The sequence below is a fragment of the Trifolium pratense genome, linkage group LG6 (assembly GCF_020283565.1).
Source record: "Trifolium pratense cultivar HEN17-A07 linkage group LG6, ARS_RC_1.1, whole genome shotgun sequence".
In the NCBI taxonomy this organism is placed as follows: Eukaryota; Viridiplantae; Streptophyta; class Magnoliopsida; order Fabales; family Fabaceae; genus Trifolium; species Trifolium pratense.
The window spans coordinates 24,421,708-24,440,223 of NC_060064.1; the positions used below are offsets into that span (position 1 = coordinate 24,421,708).

The 18,516-nt window shown below is 34.0% G+C and overlaps 3 protein-coding genes across 3 annotated transcripts; 1 reads left to right on the forward strand and 2 right to left on the reverse strand.

Moving 5' to 3' along the window:
* The first annotated feature begins 15 nt into the window (after positions 1 to 15).
* On the forward strand, positions 16 to 498 carry LOC123888616. The gene is made up of 2 exons (XM_045937700.1): positions 16 to 147; positions 300 to 498. The coding sequence occupies exons 1-2, from the start codon at positions 16 to 18 to the stop codon at positions 390 to 392; spliced, it is 225 nt and encodes a 74-aa protein (XP_045793656.1). The 3' UTR covers positions 393 to 498.
* A 3,827-nt stretch (positions 499 to 4,325) lies between these two features.
* On the reverse strand, positions 4,326 to 8,924 carry LOC123889861 (pyruvate decarboxylase 2-like). The gene is made up of 6 exons (XM_045939370.1): positions 8,345 to 8,924; positions 6,211 to 6,374; positions 5,276 to 5,926; positions 5,074 to 5,191; positions 4,801 to 4,989; positions 4,326 to 4,690 (listed from the first exon to the last, which is right to left on the reverse strand). The coding sequence occupies exons 1-6, from the start codon at positions 8,867 to 8,869 to the stop codon at positions 4,520 to 4,522; spliced, it is 1,818 nt and encodes a 605-aa protein (XP_045795326.1). The 5' UTR covers positions 8,870 to 8,924; the 3' UTR covers positions 4,326 to 4,519.
* A 733-nt stretch (positions 8,925 to 9,657) lies between these two features.
* LOC123889856 (pyruvate decarboxylase 2-like) lies at positions 9,658 to 13,436 on the reverse strand. The gene is made up of 6 exons (XM_045939361.1): positions 12,833 to 13,436; positions 11,886 to 12,049; positions 10,710 to 11,360; positions 10,508 to 10,625; positions 10,230 to 10,418; positions 9,658 to 10,143 (listed from the first exon to the last, which is right to left on the reverse strand). Exons 1-6 carry the CDS (start codon positions 13,358 to 13,360, stop codon positions 9,973 to 9,975), a joined length of 1,821 nt encoding a protein of 606 aa, XP_045795317.1. The 5' UTR covers positions 13,361 to 13,436; the 3' UTR covers positions 9,658 to 9,972.
* Between the last annotated feature and the right edge of the window lie 5,080 nt (positions 13,437 to 18,516).

The following is an 18,516-nucleotide window of genomic DNA, read 5'->3' on the forward strand; positions in this document are numbered from 1 at the left end:
GTCAATAGACCAGAAATGTATGTCGTCACAGATGATTTAGTGGTAGAACCATTGTTGTCTCCAATTTCATCTTTATATTTACTTAACCGTTTCGAAATTCCTCTTAGTGATTTGAAGGAACAAGTTGTCGTCATTGGCATGAAAGAGGTAAATGTGTAGATATTATATAGATTTATCACCGTCACAATTTTCACTGTCACAATTTTCTGCTTTTGCGTTTGAAGTTTTTATGATAGACTAATTTACTTGGAGATTGGTTATGTAGCAATTGCTCATCTCACATTGTTGTGTTGATGCAGAGTCTAAGCATATTGAAGGCAGCTTTAACCTCAACATCTGCTCTCACCAATGGTTTGCGTCACTTGTTAACCAAAGTTAAGGCGGAGGAATGAGAATTGTTAACGTTGTTATGTCTGTTTAAGATATGTTGTGGAAAAGTTTTTAACGGCCAACGTTATTAGTTTTACTTTTGTTGCTGTTGTTATTTCTTATTTAGCACTGTCCTTTTAATATCTATTTAATTTTTAGTTTAGAATGGCATATCTGCGAGATCAGTTTCGTTTCTTTCATTCTCCCTGTTAACTCTATTTTCTTGATATCTAGCTGAAGCATACAAATCACTTTTATGTACAAATTTTATCAAACTGATTGTATTCTTAGCTACTTGTGCTAAAGATTAGATGTGTATATACCCCTACCTGTTGGTATTTCAAGTGTGAGTTGAGTCCCACATCGGATGAAACAATGAATGTTGAATGGTTTATAAGTGAAAGGACCTATAAACCTAACACCTTAAGGTTTTGAGTTAAAGTGTGGTGTCCAACTCACTTATATAATTGTTCAAGGCCCGATGTGATGATCCCCGGACCCCCTCAAGACCCAACAGTGGTATCAGAGCCGATGGTTGTTGATCCGGCTCCTTGTGTCGAAAGTCTTCCTGACAAGGTGTTCAGGCGGCGTGTCCCGTTGATGGCTCACAACGGCGGTACAAGTGGATGAAAAAGCTTCTGTTCGAGGGGGAGCATACCCATAAAGTAATGGATGGACTCACACTTGAGGGGGAGATGTTGGTATTTCAAGTGTGAGTTGAGTCCCACATCGGATGAAACAATGAATGTTGAATGGTTTATAAGTGAAAGGACCCATAAACCTAACACCTTAAGGTTTTGGGTAAGAGTGTGGTGTCAACTGTGATGACCCAACACTACCCTGAATTTGCAGTGTTGAGTTTCTGAAAAGTCACATGAATGTGGTAAACAATTGTGGCTATAAGTGTAGAAATGTAAGTTCTTGAAATCACAGTTGACAGTTGATGTATTAGATCTTAAACTAATGTTACTAATATTAACAATCTTTGTGATTCTTAAGGTTTAAAGGTGGTGCTTCTACATTAAAGTAATGTGCCTTAATCAAATTTATCAAAGATAAATCTAGCTGGTTTTTTATTATACATTATCTACTTTAGCTAAAACTTTAACTTGAAAGCCCCCTTTTTAAAGCATGACGTTAACTGTAATTTCAAACTATGGAAAGTATTTTTGAAATGAAAATTCGAAGTTGCTCGTTTTTATACTTTTGTATTTTTTTTTTTGTTTTGTTTTCAAAAAGTATCCGGCTCATTGAATTATCTAATCTGGTTCGGAGGTCAGTTCTGGCATTAAGTGGTTCCAGCAGCATGATTACAGTTGCGGGGATCGAACCGTGGTTATCCCTACCAAGTTTAGCGCCAATCATCATTGGACCAACTGACGATTGGTGCACTTTTGTATATTTACTCAAGTCAAAGTGTAATAATCATTCTAATAGCCAAATATTGATCTAGCTAAAATAGATTCGTGTGCACTTATCACCTTATCACACATAGATTTAGCTAAAATAGATACTTTTGCACTTTTTGTTTTTTTTTTAAGCAAGTAAAAGCCATAGTTAACTAGCACACAAAGACCGGTTATACACAAAGTCTTCGGATGGTAAAAGCTAGTCCAGTGAAGTTATTGCCCTGTAAATTCAGTCTCTCTAAACCCCTTAATTTTCCAATACCATCAGGTTCTTTAGAAATATAGCAAAAACTTAAGTCAAGAAAAATCAAAGGTTGTTGATTTTGAGAATTAAATGTAGATCCTAGTGGAAGATTCGTAAATTTAGAGCAGCCACATAGATCCAATGTCATAAGAAATGTCATATTGTTAAAGCTGTCAGGTATCCTGACAAGATTTGTGCAGCCTCTCAAGCTTAAGAATCTAAGCTTTGTAAGATCCCCAACTCCAACTCTTTAACCCTTAGCTCAATTAACTTAACCAGTTGAGCTACCCATCCCACCCTACTGCCATGCAACGATTGATTTAGCTTGCAACATTGGTTTGACTAGAAGTAATAAAAAGTACTTTTGCATTAGGTTAAAAACTTTACATCAAGTTTACTTCTAAAAACATTGAATGATAAATTGTGTTATCAAACTCAATTTAACCAAATCAATTTTAAAGAATCAAGTCTGTTAAAAACCATGTTGGACAAACACTCACACACATAATGCATAGAAGAACTACATCCAATCCTAAGATAACGATCAACTGAAGAAACACATGACCTTACATTGAATAAGTTGTTAGTTTGACCTTACACAAGTTTTTCCAGACTTATTCTTTCCTTTACCCTAAAATCATGTATCAAAACAATATGAAGTACATTATTTTTGTTAGAAATATAAAATAATTATTTTTAATTTGAAGATATATTTTAATGAAAATAAAAAAATATGTTTGGAGAGATATGTTACGTTTTTGGTCATCATCGTATGATGGAAATCCCGGTAAAGCCACAACCTACACCAAAATCCAGGCTCATCTGGATGTTGTCCTCGAACAATTTTCTTCCCCAACTCTTGCAACATTTCATGCATATGAATTTCCTCATTTTTAATGGTTATGAGTGATTTTTCAGCAAGAAGTGGAATTCCAATATCAGGCTGCAATCCACAAGCAATGTGCAGAAATATTTCTTTATCTTCCTCATCTAGTCCATCATAACTTACCTGAAGCACTGCTTGGCATTTCGAGAATGCAAGAAAGAACCTATTACTCTAATTGCCAATGGAAGACATTGAGTATATTTTAAAACCTCAGGAATCAGCTCTGCAAATGTACTGCTTGAATAATCACTTATGAAGGCTTTTCTACACAAAAGTTTATGAGCTTCATTACAATTCATCAATTCGACCTCGTAAACTATATCTGCTCCATATGCTTTAAGAATATGCTCATCTCTAGTGATTATGATTATTCTACTTTCTGGCTGAAGCAATACATGTTTGATTTCCAATTCATGGAGCTGCTCAATTTGATCCACATTGTCAAGAACAGGCTGAGAGAAGAAAAGTGAACGGCGTGAGTTCCACATACACAGCTAATAAGAAACTTCCTTCCTTCCAAAAGTCTTCCAAAACAAACAGACAAAATTATTGTGGACTTTGTGAATTTAATCTTTTTTAAGTTTTTTCTATTGTCAAATATTTCAGGTTCAGTTAAAGTATCTTATTGTCTTGTCATATCTATAATTTTATTTTTAAAATTTCAAGTAACCATTTATGTGTGTATGTACTACTAGTAGGAAATGAATCTTCTCATGTGTATTTTTTACATGAGAAGATAATGTGTAATCTCTCACCTTTTCAAATGAGAGAAAAACATATAAAAAATTTAGAAGAGATAAAAATTTAATGGTGAGAGATTACACATTATCCTCTCATGTGAAAATCATTCATGGAGATCTATTCTCACTACTAGCGATGTGGACCCGTGGGGATACGGTCTCCATCAATACGCAAATCAGTTAAGCGACTCTTTTGAAGCAAAATTTAAATTAAGAAGACTAAAATCTCATAATGTGACAAATCAAGGTTCGAACTCCGAATGAGTAAATAAATAAATCCAACTTTTGGCATATTTCTATGTAAACATATTCACAATGGACTATATATCATTGCTTTGGTGTTTCGGTTTATATACCAGAGCAGTTGACAGAAAAATATGCCATAAAATTGCAGGAAATGATCAAACAACAATTCATTAAACAAAATGTTTGTCTACCACACTTTGATTGAGATTACAAGATTGCTTTCACCATTCTCCTAAAGGACTATGAAACACAGTGCTTTAAACAGGCACAATGGAACATAAGCTTCTATTCAATATGTTTGCTTTTGAAGCTTTCCCGCAAACGAAACCAAACCTGAACACACAGAAGCCCACCAAACTATTATACATAGTACAACTTACAACTTCAACTATTGTACTTGGGCCATGCAATGCACTATCCAAAAAAAAGACACCAGAATACAAATGACCCCAATTTCATTGCTAAAGCAAAAAAGTTCTTCCTAAATCACTGCAAAGCATATCAAACATGTTCTAGAAAACTCAGTCCGAAGCACCGATTCTCCAATATATAGCTAAAGTATCAGTGACATTTCCGATCAAATTGAAATTTCAGCAATGTAGCAACAATAGACTGATTCTGAAGTTTACGGAGGATTTGGGGGACGGCTATTGGCAGCAGAGACCCTGGAACCCCACTCAAGCACCTCTTTGCTAGTGTCATCCTTGTGAACAATAACTTCAATGAAACACAAGCTGTCTTTCTTTGGTCCTGTTGCTGTAGCAATTGCTTCAACTAGCTCCTCTTCACATAATACCTGAAATAACCATGCATGAATCAGCACTTAATCAGCAATTATATATATATCCATGTTAAGTAGAAGTTTGACGGTTTGAGGGGTATACATCACAATGTCAAGAAACTCACCTTGGCAGTCCAACATTTTCCTTCGCCATTGTGAATTGCATCAATCAATCCAGTGTAGTTCCAGTTCTTGATAACATTGTATGGACCATCATGAATTTCAACCTCAATGGTGTATCCGCCGTTGTTTATAAGGAAGATGATTGTATTCTGACCACATCGCAGCATTGTTGATACGTCCTGCGCAGTTACCTGCAAAGAATTTAAGAGAAAGATAAAATAAATACCATGTATGTTGATTTGAAATCACGTTTTAAGTATTTATGTAAGACAAACCTGAAAGCTTCCATCACCAATGCAAGCAATGACTCGCTTCTCGTGAACCGCTTGTGCATATCCAAGAGTTGCACCAACAGACCATCCAATTGAGCCATATTGCATTTGAAACTCATACCTGGAGGCAAGATATTATCAGCACCGTAAACAACAGGAAGAAAAAATTGAAAACTACAACAAATCGCATTCTCTCAACACTTACCTACATCCCTCAGGCAATTTCAACTTTTGGCAGTTAAACCATGAGTCCCCTGTCTCAGCAATCACAACTGTTTCACTGGACAACATCTGTTGTATATGTTGGAACATAACATTAACCCTCAAAGGTTCTTTTGGTGCAAACTTCAAAGGTGTCCCATTTGGGACAAATATCCTACGATAATTTTCATATGCAACATTGTTGTGTTTGAGACGCTTTGCAAGTGAATTGAGGAAATCCTTCATCAGCACACATCCAAATGACGGTCCATTAGCAATCACAACCCGTTCGGGCTGCACAATGATTGCCTTCTCTTTATTTAGAAGAAGTGAATACCCAACAGAGCTGTAGTCATTGAAAATTGGGCCAGCAAACAAGTATGCATCAGCTGATTCCACAATCTCCACACAGAATGCCGTACTCACAGCACCCCAATAAGTTCCAATGAAATGGGGATGGTGCTCGGGGACCATCCCTTTAGCTGATGGCATTGCCGCAAATACGTAACCACTCGCATCGGCCAGTTCGACAAAGGCATCGGATGCTTTAGCCACCCTCAGTTTAGGACCACCTACTAGTACAGGTTTCACTGCTTTGTTAAGAAACTCTGCTGCTGCCTCAACTGCTGCTTCCAACCCCATCTGGTTAGTCAATCTACAATAATTGGTTCCGCCACAAAACAGTTAACAATTAAGTGTATGTTTTGGTCAAAGTTTGCCAAACATGATTTTCTTTTAACATGCATGTTTGGATTAACAGTAAGTTTGGCAAAATAACAGTGACACCATGTTTCTGTTAAAGCTGCAAAGTGTAGTTTTTGCTAAAATCACAATGTATCACTGTGATTCTGCCAAACTCACCATCAAGTTTGGTGTAAGCTTTTCAACCTAAAAAAAAAAATTCAGTTACTTTATATGATTTCTATGTGAAAGACTTACTTGGGAGCGCGCGAAAAAGGGACAGGCTCACGGCTGAAAGTTGGGTGAGGAATTGCAGGCAAGTTACAGCTAATGCTTATGTAAACAGGCTTGCTCTCTTTCAGTGCAGTGGAGATTGCTGTATCAATCAACTCATGAGCATCTTCCAAGTGATTCACCACAGCCTATTATCAAAACTAACCACAATCAAAACAATCACCAAAACCCTTTTTTTACAAACAATTAACTCATCAACTTCACAGAGTGCAACAAAACCAGTGGTAGTTGTATAAGTTTTGTTCAAATTCCGCTACACTATAGCAAAAACAATCACCCCCATTTGACAACACTTTATACTAAATACACATAGTATTGCAAAACAATAATGATAAGGTAAAATTCCTCTTAGCGCTATAGCGCCACTATTAACAACTAAATGAAAATACTACAAAGATAAAATTGGCATCATACAAATCAAGCCAGTTTTTGAATATGTAATAACAAATTTTAAAGAATTTAGATTTCTAGTCAATTCAAATGATTCAATTGAATTTCTTCATTTCTAAATGTTTTTATTTAAACCAATTAATAAAAAGTTTCATTGTTAATATTTTTGGGCTATGTTTACAAATTTTAAAGTTTTATATCAAATTTGAAAAATAGGACCAATTTGCAATTTTTGAAAATTTATAAGCAGGTGTTATCCCATATTTTAGTCGAGCTAAAATATGTTTTTATCTTTGATTCCAAAGACTTTGACTCTATCAAAGTTCATTAATTTCAGCTTTCATAAAGTGAGACATAAATGTCTTCAAGAACAAGAGAAATTATATTTAATCATCTCATTTATGAAAGTTAAGGGTAATATCTTTAAGAATAAGAGAGTTCTAATGGAAAGTATTTTGAAAAGGATGGATTCATTGTCCTATTTCTAAGTTAAAAAGGCAAAAGATAGAAGGATAACTTAGTTTCCTTTGTTATAAGGAAATATTGCCTTTCGATCGTCTGGTGTTCGATTGCAGTTAGGAAATCGAAATACTAATGATTGTGGACTTAGAAAATCTTTTCATTTTTTGAAATACGATTCGATTTCGACGGTTGCAGCGTTTCAAAGCATTGTTTCATTTCAAATGAAGAAGGACGCGTGGCAGAAAACTATTATTATAACATAGCAGTTACTTATGTTGTCTATAAATACTAGTTTGTAAGTCGAAATAAGGGTCACAATTCACATACACAAACTCTCAAAAACTCAAAGTATCCATGCTAAAGCGAGAAATGAGTACAACGAGAAACATGTATGAATCAGTGAACCATTATTTCTTATTTGTAAATATTTACATTTCAATGCAAAGTTAGATTTTTACAAAGTCTTTACTTCTGAAGTTTTCTCTTATTGCATTTAAATGGTTCTCTCATTCGAGTGAACTTTCTTGTCATTTATGTTCAATTTATGATTTACATGTTTCTTTTCATAACCTTTACCTTTAAAACCTTTTACTTTAAATACCCTTTTATTACAAATTAATGTTGCATTTAATGATGAACATTCAAAACTCTTTTAATCCAACGCACAAACACTTGTCCCGAGATTTACTAGTTGATCTCTCAAGTAATTAATTTAAACTAGCGGTTATTTGCCAAAAATCAGTGTAAACAGCAGATCAATTTGAAATTTTTGAAGAAAATATGGGAATCAACTTGCAAAATTATAAGAAATTCCAAATTTCTACCTTTAGGTGTGATTTTTTATTTTTTGACAATAAAAAAAATATAAGATATTCCAAATTTCTACCTTTAGGTGTGATTTGAAATTTCTTATATTTAATAAAAAAAATTAAATATGTTTTAGTCCTCTAGATATACAAAGTTTTATTTTTAGTCCTCAAAACATTATTAATATCATTAAAAACATATCACTTCATAACAAAAACATATCATTATTAATATCATAAAAATTCATAGACTAAAAACATATTTAACTATTAACAAATTACTTCATAATTGTGATCGAGAAGAGGCTGAAATCACTCGATGTCAAAACTAACTCCGAACCAGATTAGGTGGTCCCCAGAAAAATGATCTTAACTTGGTCCAGTCCACTACTGAAAAAAGTCAAACAAAAAAAGTAAAAGATTGTAAATTTGGTACCAACCTGAAAGCAAGTAACGGTTTGAAAACACCTCAATTCTTGGCTGAAATCAGATATCCCAATGGTATGATGAAGAATTCTGTTAGTTCCATAATCATTGGAATTAGGTCCACCAACAATACAAATAAGCGGCAAATCCTCACTATAAGCACCAGCTATAGCATTAAGAACACTCAAACCACCAACAGTGAACGTAACAACACAAGCTCCGACGCCACGTGATCGAGAGTAACCGTCGGCGGCATACCCAGCGTTAAGCTCATTACAGCAACCGATTACGTTAAGCTTTGGTTCAGCAATGAGGTGGTCGAGAAGTGTAAGGTTGAAGTCACCGGGAACTGAGAAAATGTCGGTGATTCCGATTTGAACTAGCCTCCGTGCTAGGTGGCGGCCTAGAGTAGCATTGGCGGAGGAAATCGCCGTGGACGACGATTGGATCGTTGTTGTGCTGCTGGTTGGTGTTAAGCATGAAACAACGTGGTTGCTTGTTGGCTTGTGTAAGTCTAAAGAGCTTAACATTGTGTCCATTTTGGTAATGGTTTGGTTTAAAAGGGTAATAAAGAGAACAAATATGAAGTGCTTGTGTTTCTTGTTGTTCAATGGTTTCAAGTTAGAAATGGAAGGAGACTTATATATATATATATATATATCAAAAACGCATGCACTCTTCTAAATAACAACTAACTCTATCTATCGTATCTTCCATTCCTCAACTGTTATTCCTTTTCTTTCAGCCTAAGCCTAGTAACAATACGTACGCAATGCAAACCCCTTTTCTTTTTCAGCCGGTGCACTCTTTAAATCGCTACCGTCCATTCTAATGCATCTCACCCGTTGTTTAAAAGGATTTAACCCCCTTTTTTTTTTACCCAAAAGAAATAAATCCTAATTTACTCGTAAAAATATTTCAAATTTCAATTTCATTTTTACTTCTTTTTAAAAAAAATTAGTAATCACATATTTTCTGTTATAAATTTTGGTCGTGTTCTTCAGTAAACTTATGTATATCTTTCAAAATTTTGAATTTTTTGCGCAGTAATGTTTAGTACACTATAGAAATTTTTCTTGCAAAAGTTTAAATATTTTTAACGATGGATCATATTTAAAAGAGTATCGATCACCGGAGACTAAGAAGAGACAACATAAAACTTATTTATAGAGATTCGAAAAATTAGAGAAATAGAAATAAAACAAATATGAAGAGAATATTGGAGATATGGTTTGCTTTATGTGAGGGATGTATCAAGCAAGCAAAGTAGGCAATATGTTTTTAATAAAATCATCCGAGGATCATAGATTTCATCACAAGCAAAAGGTTCCTAACCCAATCCAATCATACTTTTATTATGTGAAAATATATTTAAAACAAGTTATAGACAATGGGATAACCATTTGCAATCGTCCCCTTTCGGGCTGGCAATTAACGGGATACCCCGCGAAAACAATATGGAGATCCTCTCATATCCTTAAACGCACGGTAAGTGCAATACAGTGGTCATAACTTAGAGGATCAAGACATACATAAACAAGAAATCTATCAATAAAAGTAAATCCCAACTAAAAGAGCTCTTATTTTTTTAGAATCAGATTACAATTTCAGCATTCTAGCAACAATAGATTGGTTCTGAAGTTTACTGAGGATTTGGAGGACGACTATTGGCAGCAGAGACCCTGGAACCCCACTCAAGCAACTCTTTGCTAGTGTCATCCTTGTGAACAATCACTTCAATGAAGCATAAGCTCTCTTTCTCTGGTCCTGTTGCTGTGGCAATTGCTTCTACAAGCTCCTCTTCACAGAACACCTGAAAAATAAAGCACGCGTGAATCAACATTTATATCCATGTTACAGAAGTTTGAGGAATATATATTACAAAGTTAAAAGACTCGCCTTCGTAGTCCAACATTTTCCTTCGCCATTGTGAATTGCATCAATCAATCCAGTGTAATTCCAGTTCTTTATAACATTGTATGGTCCATCATGAATTTCGACCTCAATGGTGTATCCACCGTTGTTTATCAGGAAGATGATGGTTTTCTGACCACATCTCAGCATTGTAGATACATCCTGAGCAGTTACCTATAAATCATTAAAGACAAAGGTAAAAAACCATGTTCAAGAATAAATTACATTTTGAATGTAATCATGATTTAAGTAGTTTATGCAACCTGAAAGCTTCCATCACCAATGCACGCAATGACTCGCTTCTCTGGGACCGCTTGTGCGTAGCCAAGAGTTGCACCAACAGACCATCCAATTGAGCCATATTGCATTTGAAACTCATACCTGCCAACAAGACTTTATCAGCACCATCCACAACATGAACAAAAAATGGAAAAATATAACAAATCACATTCCCAAAACACTTACCTACATCCCTCCGGCAATTTCAACTTTTGGCAGTTAAACCATGAGTCCCCTGTCTCAGCAATCACGGCAGTTTCACTAGATAACATCTGTTGTATATGTTGGAACATAACATTAACTCTCAAAGGTTCTTTTGGTGCAGACTTCAAAGGTTTCCCATCTGGGATAAATATCCTATGGTAATTTTCATATGCAGCATTGTTATGTTTGAGACGCTTAGTGAGTGCCTTGAGGAAATCCTTCATCGATACACATCCAAATGCAGGTCCATTAGCAATGACAACCCGATCGGGCTGAACAATAATCGCCTTCTCTTGCTTGAGAAGAAGTGAATACCCAACAGAACTATAGTCATTGAAAATGGGACCCGCAAACAAGTATGCATCAGCTGATTCCACAATCTCCGCACAGAATGCAGTACTCACTGCACCCCAATAAGTTCCAATAAATTGGGGATGGTGCTCTGGGACCATCCCTTTAGCTGATGGCATTGTGGCAAATACGTAACCACTCGAATCTGCTAGTTCGACAAAGGCATCAGATGCTTTTGCCACCCTAAGTTTAGGACCACCAACTAGTACAGGTTTCACTGCTTTGTTGAGAAACTCTGCTGCTACCTCAACTGCTGCTTCCAACCCCATCTGGTTAGTTAATCTACAAAACACCCCAAAGCAAAAAAAATAAACAAAAATTAGAGAAAATACTAATAATCCACATTTCCAATAATTGGTTCCTCCACAAAATTATTAATAATTAGGCGCCTAATAATTATGTTTAGGTCAAAGTTTGCCAGACATGATTTTCATTAAAATTGTATATTTTGATTAACAATGTGTTTGGCTAAATAACAGTGACACCATGATTATTCTTTTTTTTTTTGGGCATAAATTGGGTAGATCTGTGCGCAACTGCAGAGACTAATCCCTCGAGCCTTGTGGGACCCAAATGGATTGCAAACTCTTCCTGAGTTTTAAAAGTGACATCATGATTCTGTTAAAGCTACAAAGTGTAGTTTTCACTAAAATCACAACGGATCACTGTGATCTGCCAAACTCACCGTCAAATTTGCCGTAAACTTTTCGACCTAACTCAAAATGTTAGTTACTTTGTATGATTTCTATGTGAAACCAAATACAAGCTAGTTACTAAAAAAGAACAAAGGGAGAAAAAAAAACTTGCTTGGGAGTGTGTGAAAAAGGGACAGGTTCACGACTGAAAGTGGGGTGAGGAATTGAAGGCAAGTTACAGCTAATGCTTATGTAAACAGGCTTGCTCTCTTTCAATGAAGTTGAGATTGCTTTATCAATCATTTCATGAGCATCTTCCAAATGATTCACCACAACCTATTATCAAATCAAACCACAATCAAAATAATCTCCAAAAACCATTTTTTACAAACATCCAACTAATAAATAGTGTAAAGAAGAAATTTCAAATTATTAATTTTAAGGTGTCATTTTTTTTTTACTACAGATGTCATTTGAAATTTCTTATGCACAAAATAATTTTGGTAGAAAAAAAAAACTGATTAAATACAAGTTACGACCATAATTATAAACAAATATTCTTTTTGAGTTTTTATTTTTAATGGTCACCAAATATGAATCTGGATTAGACGCAGGAACTACGTCACACAGTTACTATTTCTAAACATTTAATTTGAAATCGACATTTGGGGTTATTTATAGTTGATTTTATTAATATGTAATTGAGTTGTCCGGTTATAAATATTCAAAAGATTGTAAAATTGCTTTTATTTTTACACCAGGTTATAGTTTTTTTTTTTTCGTCAAATGGGTAGGAACCTCTCCCTAAAAGTTTTAACACTGGTGCATGCCCAAACCAGGAATCGAACCTAAAACATTTGATTAATTATAAATGAACGATTAGGATTCAAAATAGCGTGCAACTGCATGCTTTTTTTATGGCAGGTAATCATGATCCTATCAATTACATTAATTATTCGATTAATATGAAAAAGTGAATATTTGCTTATAATTAATATCGGAAGTTAATTCACAAATTCTCCACATTTTAAACATTTTTCCATGTTCAATCATTCTGGAATTTAAAAATTTGAAGACAAGTGAAACCAAAAAGTAAAAGATTGTAAATTTGGAACCAACCTGGAAGCAAGTAACGGTTTGAAAACACCTCAATTCTTGGCTGAAATCAGGCACACCAATGGTATGATGAAGAATTCTGTTAGTTCCATAATCATTGGAATTAGGTCCACCAACAATACAAATAAGCGGCAAATCCTCACTATAAGCACCAGCTATAGCATTAAGAACACTAAGTCCACCAACAGTGAACGTAACAACACAAGCTCCGACACCGCGTGAACGAGCATAACCGTCAGCAGCGTATCCAGCATTGAGCTCGTTACAACAACCGATTACGTTAAGCATTGGTTCGTCAATTAGGTAGTCGAGAAGTGTAAGGTTGAAGTCACCGGGAACTGAGAAAATGTCGGTGATTCCGATTTGAACTAGCCTCCGTGCTAGGTGGCGGCCTAGAGTAGCATTGGCGGAAGAAATTGCCGTTGAAGTTGACGACGGTTGGGTCGTTGCTGTGCCGTTTGGTTTTAAGCATGAAACGACGTCATTGCCGGTTGGATTGCTTAAGTCTAAAGAGCTTAACATTGTGTCCATTTTTGTAATACTTTGGTTTTTATGATCACAAGTTTGGTTTGAAAGGGAAACAAAGAGAACAAATATTAAGTGTTTGTTATTGTTGTTCTTTTTGTTAGAATGGAAAGAGGCTTTATATATACAAAATTTGTATGGACATCCGTGTCAAACACGGATTAAAATTCAATTTTTTTTAAAAAAAACAATAACAAATTTTTGTAATATATTCACCGAAGCTAAATATTAGACCATTTCGGTAACTGCGAACCGAACATTAGCGTTTTCGGTACACAGAAAATGAATGTCAGCTTGTTCGGTACCTGCGAACCGAAATGTGATAGATTTCGGTACGTTGGTCGCTGGAATTAGGCCATTTTCGGTAGCAGTTTACCGAAATAATTGTTTCGGTACCTGCGAACCGAAATGTCCCAGATTTCGGTAAGTGGTTACCGAAATTTATCAGCATGTCATATTATTTCGGTTCGTATAAACCGCAGTATCCCCCAAAGACAAAAATGGAAATTCAGGGGGTATAAAAGAATTGAGAGGGGTTGGGAGAGAAAACATCGGAAAAAAAAAGGAATGGGATTCATTAATCCCTAATTTGAACACACCATATATATGTGTGTGTCACGTAACAACGTAACAACGTGAGAACTGAAGATTATCAAAAAAAAAAAAAAACGTGAGAACTGAAGGCATTAAGAGAGGAGTGTTAGCAACACACTCTTTAACAAACATACTCTAACACACTCTCTTTTATTGGTTAAAATTTATATGGGTCCCACAAAATTTATATGGGTCCACATTTTTTATGGGACCCATGTGAATTTCAACCAATAAAAGAGAGTGTGTTGGTTAAAGAGTGTGTTGCTAGCATTATTCTTTGTGAAATAGTTGCGGCGCAGACAGTTAGAGAACAAAGAGAAGATTTTGGGTTTTAAGTGATAATGAGTTATGAAGCACGGACTCCGACACGAACATCGCGACACGACACGGACACCACGACACCGCTAATGTAAAAAATATAGGACACCGACACCGCTACATATTTATAAAACATAAATTGAGAATCAAAATATATACATGTAAATCTAATTTGAGCAAGTTATTTTTAAAAAAAAAATTAAAACAAGATATGATAGTATTTTACCTTTATTTATCCATCTACGATCGAAAAAACTTAAAATATCGTGATCAAAATGTAATGTCTTCAATCCCTCATTGATCTATTTGTTTCTACACATCTTTAACTCTTGTAGATATGTCTGATATGTGCCTAAGGAGAGTATAAGCAAAGAAAAATAATTATTTTTGGGACACTTGTCCGACACGTGTCATACGAGTGTCTTACAGGTGTCGGACACCGATCAAAGGAGTGTCAAACTAAAGGAAAAATTGAATTTTTTCCGACACCGATATGAGCTATCCGACACGTGTCGGACGAGTTTCATAAGAGTGTCGGACACCGACACGTGTCGGACATAGCGACACACCTAATCATAGAGGTGTCGGTGCTTCCTAGATAATGAGTGTGTAGCAAAGTTTTTTTTTTTTTGAAGTAGCAAAGTTATTTATTTTGAGCTACAACTAGAGTTTGTGTTTTCTATCACCTAGCTAGATTTTTGTGGTTTAAATCTCTCTATAGACCGTATTAGTTTACCCACTTGTGTGAAAGTTGAATTGTTGATTGGTTCCACCTTTGTGTACCTATTATTAATTATTAATTTATAGTGAAAAATTTATCTATTTATCTGGATTGGTCTCGTGGTTTTTCATTCTCTAATGTTGAGAGAATTTTCTGGCTCCGAATATTTATTTTGCTGCTATTATCTTTCTTATCGGACAGAGGGACCTTAAAGACTTCTACGGGCTTTCTTTTGCCCTTCTTTCTTTACCGTTTGGATTGGACACTAGTCCTTCAAGTCTTCAAAGATCGAGGCTGGATCGTAAGCGACCTAGTCGGTCTCACCGTGAAAGAGTGCAAATGTCATGCATTGTTTTTCAAGAATGACTACTTTGAATGGTCAGGAGCTTCTTCTGTTTACAAGTCTTGTTGAACTAGCGGGAATCTGGGAATCTCTATCAATATAAAAAATGTAGGAAGTTAGTACTTTCATCGGTCGAAGAAGGATGAATATGATCAATAGCTTGATTTAACTCTAGCGAGCCATAGAGCAGAGGTTCCTAAGCGATAAAGACTATACATGAGTTTAATGCTCACGAAAATTCCTTTGCGGTTTTTTGTTGTTGAGTTGAGGGATGACTTGTTCTCCTAACAGAGCATAGATCGGATCGGGCGTTCATAATCCGGACTAAAAGGATTCGAACCTTTGCATGCAGGCACGGATCTACACATATTAAATTGGGGTCAGTGGACCCCACTCCTTTTAAATTTTATCAACCAATAGTAACATAAATTGATATAATGACCGCACTTCACATGCATTAATGTCCCCACTCATACAAATCCTTCCGGACAAACACATATTCATTCATACTACTACATCCGTTCCTAATTATAAGACCTTGTTTGACTACTGCACGTACGCTAATGCACAATTTTGATCACTAATATCTTTAATTGTCTATTAGTAAAAATTATAAAAAATTTCATATTTTGAAAATACTCATCAAAACAAATTGAACAAGATCTTATTTGCTAATATTTATATTTATATATTATTAAAAAAAATACGGTCAAAACAAGGTAAATGAATAGTACATTTTTGTCAAACAGTGTCTTATAATTAGGGACGGATGTAGTATTATTTTAGAGGAATGTTATTTAAACAACTAATTTTGACAATTTTTGGGACAACTTAGTTTTTCTCCTTTTCTTATTGTCCAAAGAAAATGGAGAGAGAAAAATGGAGAGAGAATAAGAATATAATGTAAGTAAAAGAGAGAGAGTTGTTTAAAAAATTGTCAAAAAAAAGTTGTTCAAATAACATTTTTCATCATTTTATGCATATGTTACTACATAAACTAGTACTCCGTATTATATTTATATTTTTTTGAACAAGCCAAAATAAGATATATAATAATAAAAACAGTCTCCTCAGCACGAGATGTATCAAAGTAGACTACAAAGAGTTACAAAGAGTCGGGGGAAAAAACCATAAACAAATCATATAAGGCTAAAACAAAGCAAATGATTAGACCTGGTAGTTTGAAACTAAAGTCACATTCATCGTATTCAACCACCTATATAAAAATCGTTTGATCTTACCGTATGATATTTATATTGAAAAAAGTTAATGTAGTTTGAACTAAAGATGACATTATTCCTGATTTCTTTTTTGTACAAGATACTAATATTGTTCCTGGTTTTATTTTGTTACAAGATAACGTTGTTCTATTCATTTGTTCATTTGAAATGAGAGTAAAATAGGGAAATGAAACCGAGAGGAAGGCATGGGTATAAAATTTTGAGATTTACATGTTAGGATCCTCTCATTTGACGAGTTAGGATCCTCCCTATTTTCAATTCTTTCCATTTCCTCATTATTATATAGTTTTGAGAATATAAATGCAAAAAAGTGACATCAAGTGGGTTCAAATGTTATTTATACACCTCAAAATATTTAAAAATTTTGGTAATGGAAGAAATGGAAAATATAAGAAATGGAGAGGATTTCAACTCTCACGAAACGACTTATGATGGGGTCTACTGCAACACGCGCCACTAAGCCAATGAAATTGAACCCAACAACTAAAATATGGCAATTGTAGATAAGACCGGCATGAAAGCCATGTTAGAGCATTTATGTAACTTGTTTTAAATTTCATACACTTCTATCACATGGTTCCCATAAAAGAATTCTAATATAAGTACAAACACAAATAAATACTAAATTATAAGTCGTTTTGACAATATTATATAAATTAAAAAATATTATTAATGTTGTACATAAAGGAGAAATTACAAGATAATTTACAGAATTGTCATTCATTAATAATATACGAAAGATAAATTGAAAAGTTGAAAGAAAAAATTAATAGTTAAAGGTATAATAAGAAAAATAATATTAAACGCTTTATTGATATTGTAAAACTACTTATAATTTAATACAAATTCTTTTCTTAAAATGAACTTTTTTTCTTAAAGCGACTTATAATTTAGTATGCATGGAGAGAGTAGTGTTCAGGCGCACACAGATAATCATTCACATTATTTATTTATTCGAAAAATATTCATCACTAATTTCTTTTTTTTTTTTTCTTCATCTATGTTTGTGCCCAAATACTAGTATTTATTTTTCTTTTTGTCCACATAAGACTTCGTCGATTCCCATAATACCACACCGTATTTAAACAATTCATATAAATTTTTCTCAATGATAAAAACATGGGTTAAATATTTTTTTTTTTATTTCTACAAAATGGTGACCTTTTAATTTATTCTTTACTTAATTTATATTATATTTTTAGACGCTGAAAATTATCATGCATTCAGTTTTTGATCCATTCTGAATAATTTTTTGTAGGTAAGTTTAGAGCATTATAAAAAGTTCCTCCAAAAAAAACAATCTCAAAATTTGATTTATATGTCACAATTTTAGTTACTTTTATTTTGAACTTTAGTTATTTAAAAAATTAATATTTAATTCACTTTTTTAGGTATATTTAATTCATCTCATGTTAAAAATAAATAAATTTTAGTAACTGATTTTTGTATAATATTTTAAATAAGTGTGTAAAAAATCATTCAAAAAATTAAGAATTTAATGATATATATAAATAAATTTAGTTTTAGGCTCTGTTTGGTAACACAAATAAGCTAGCTTATAGCTTATTATATGAGCTTATAAGCTTGTTTCAAAAAATTAGAGGTGTTTGGTAACAAGCTTTTTGTACTAGCTTATAGCTTTTTTTCAGATGCTATTTCAAGTAGCATTTGAGCTTATAGCTTATAGCTTTTTACACTTTATTCTATTTTTACCCTTTAATTTAATAACTACCCACTCTAAAAAATAAACTACCCACTATCAATTATGTAATTTTATATTTAATAACCACTTTAAAAGTTAATTTTACCAAACACTTTAATTTCAATAAGCTAGCTTTTCAGCTATCAGCTATAAGCTAGCTTTTCAGCTATCAGCTAGCTTATCAGCTATCAGCTAGCTTATAGCTTATTTTTACCAAACGGACCCTTAGTAAAAATTTAAACT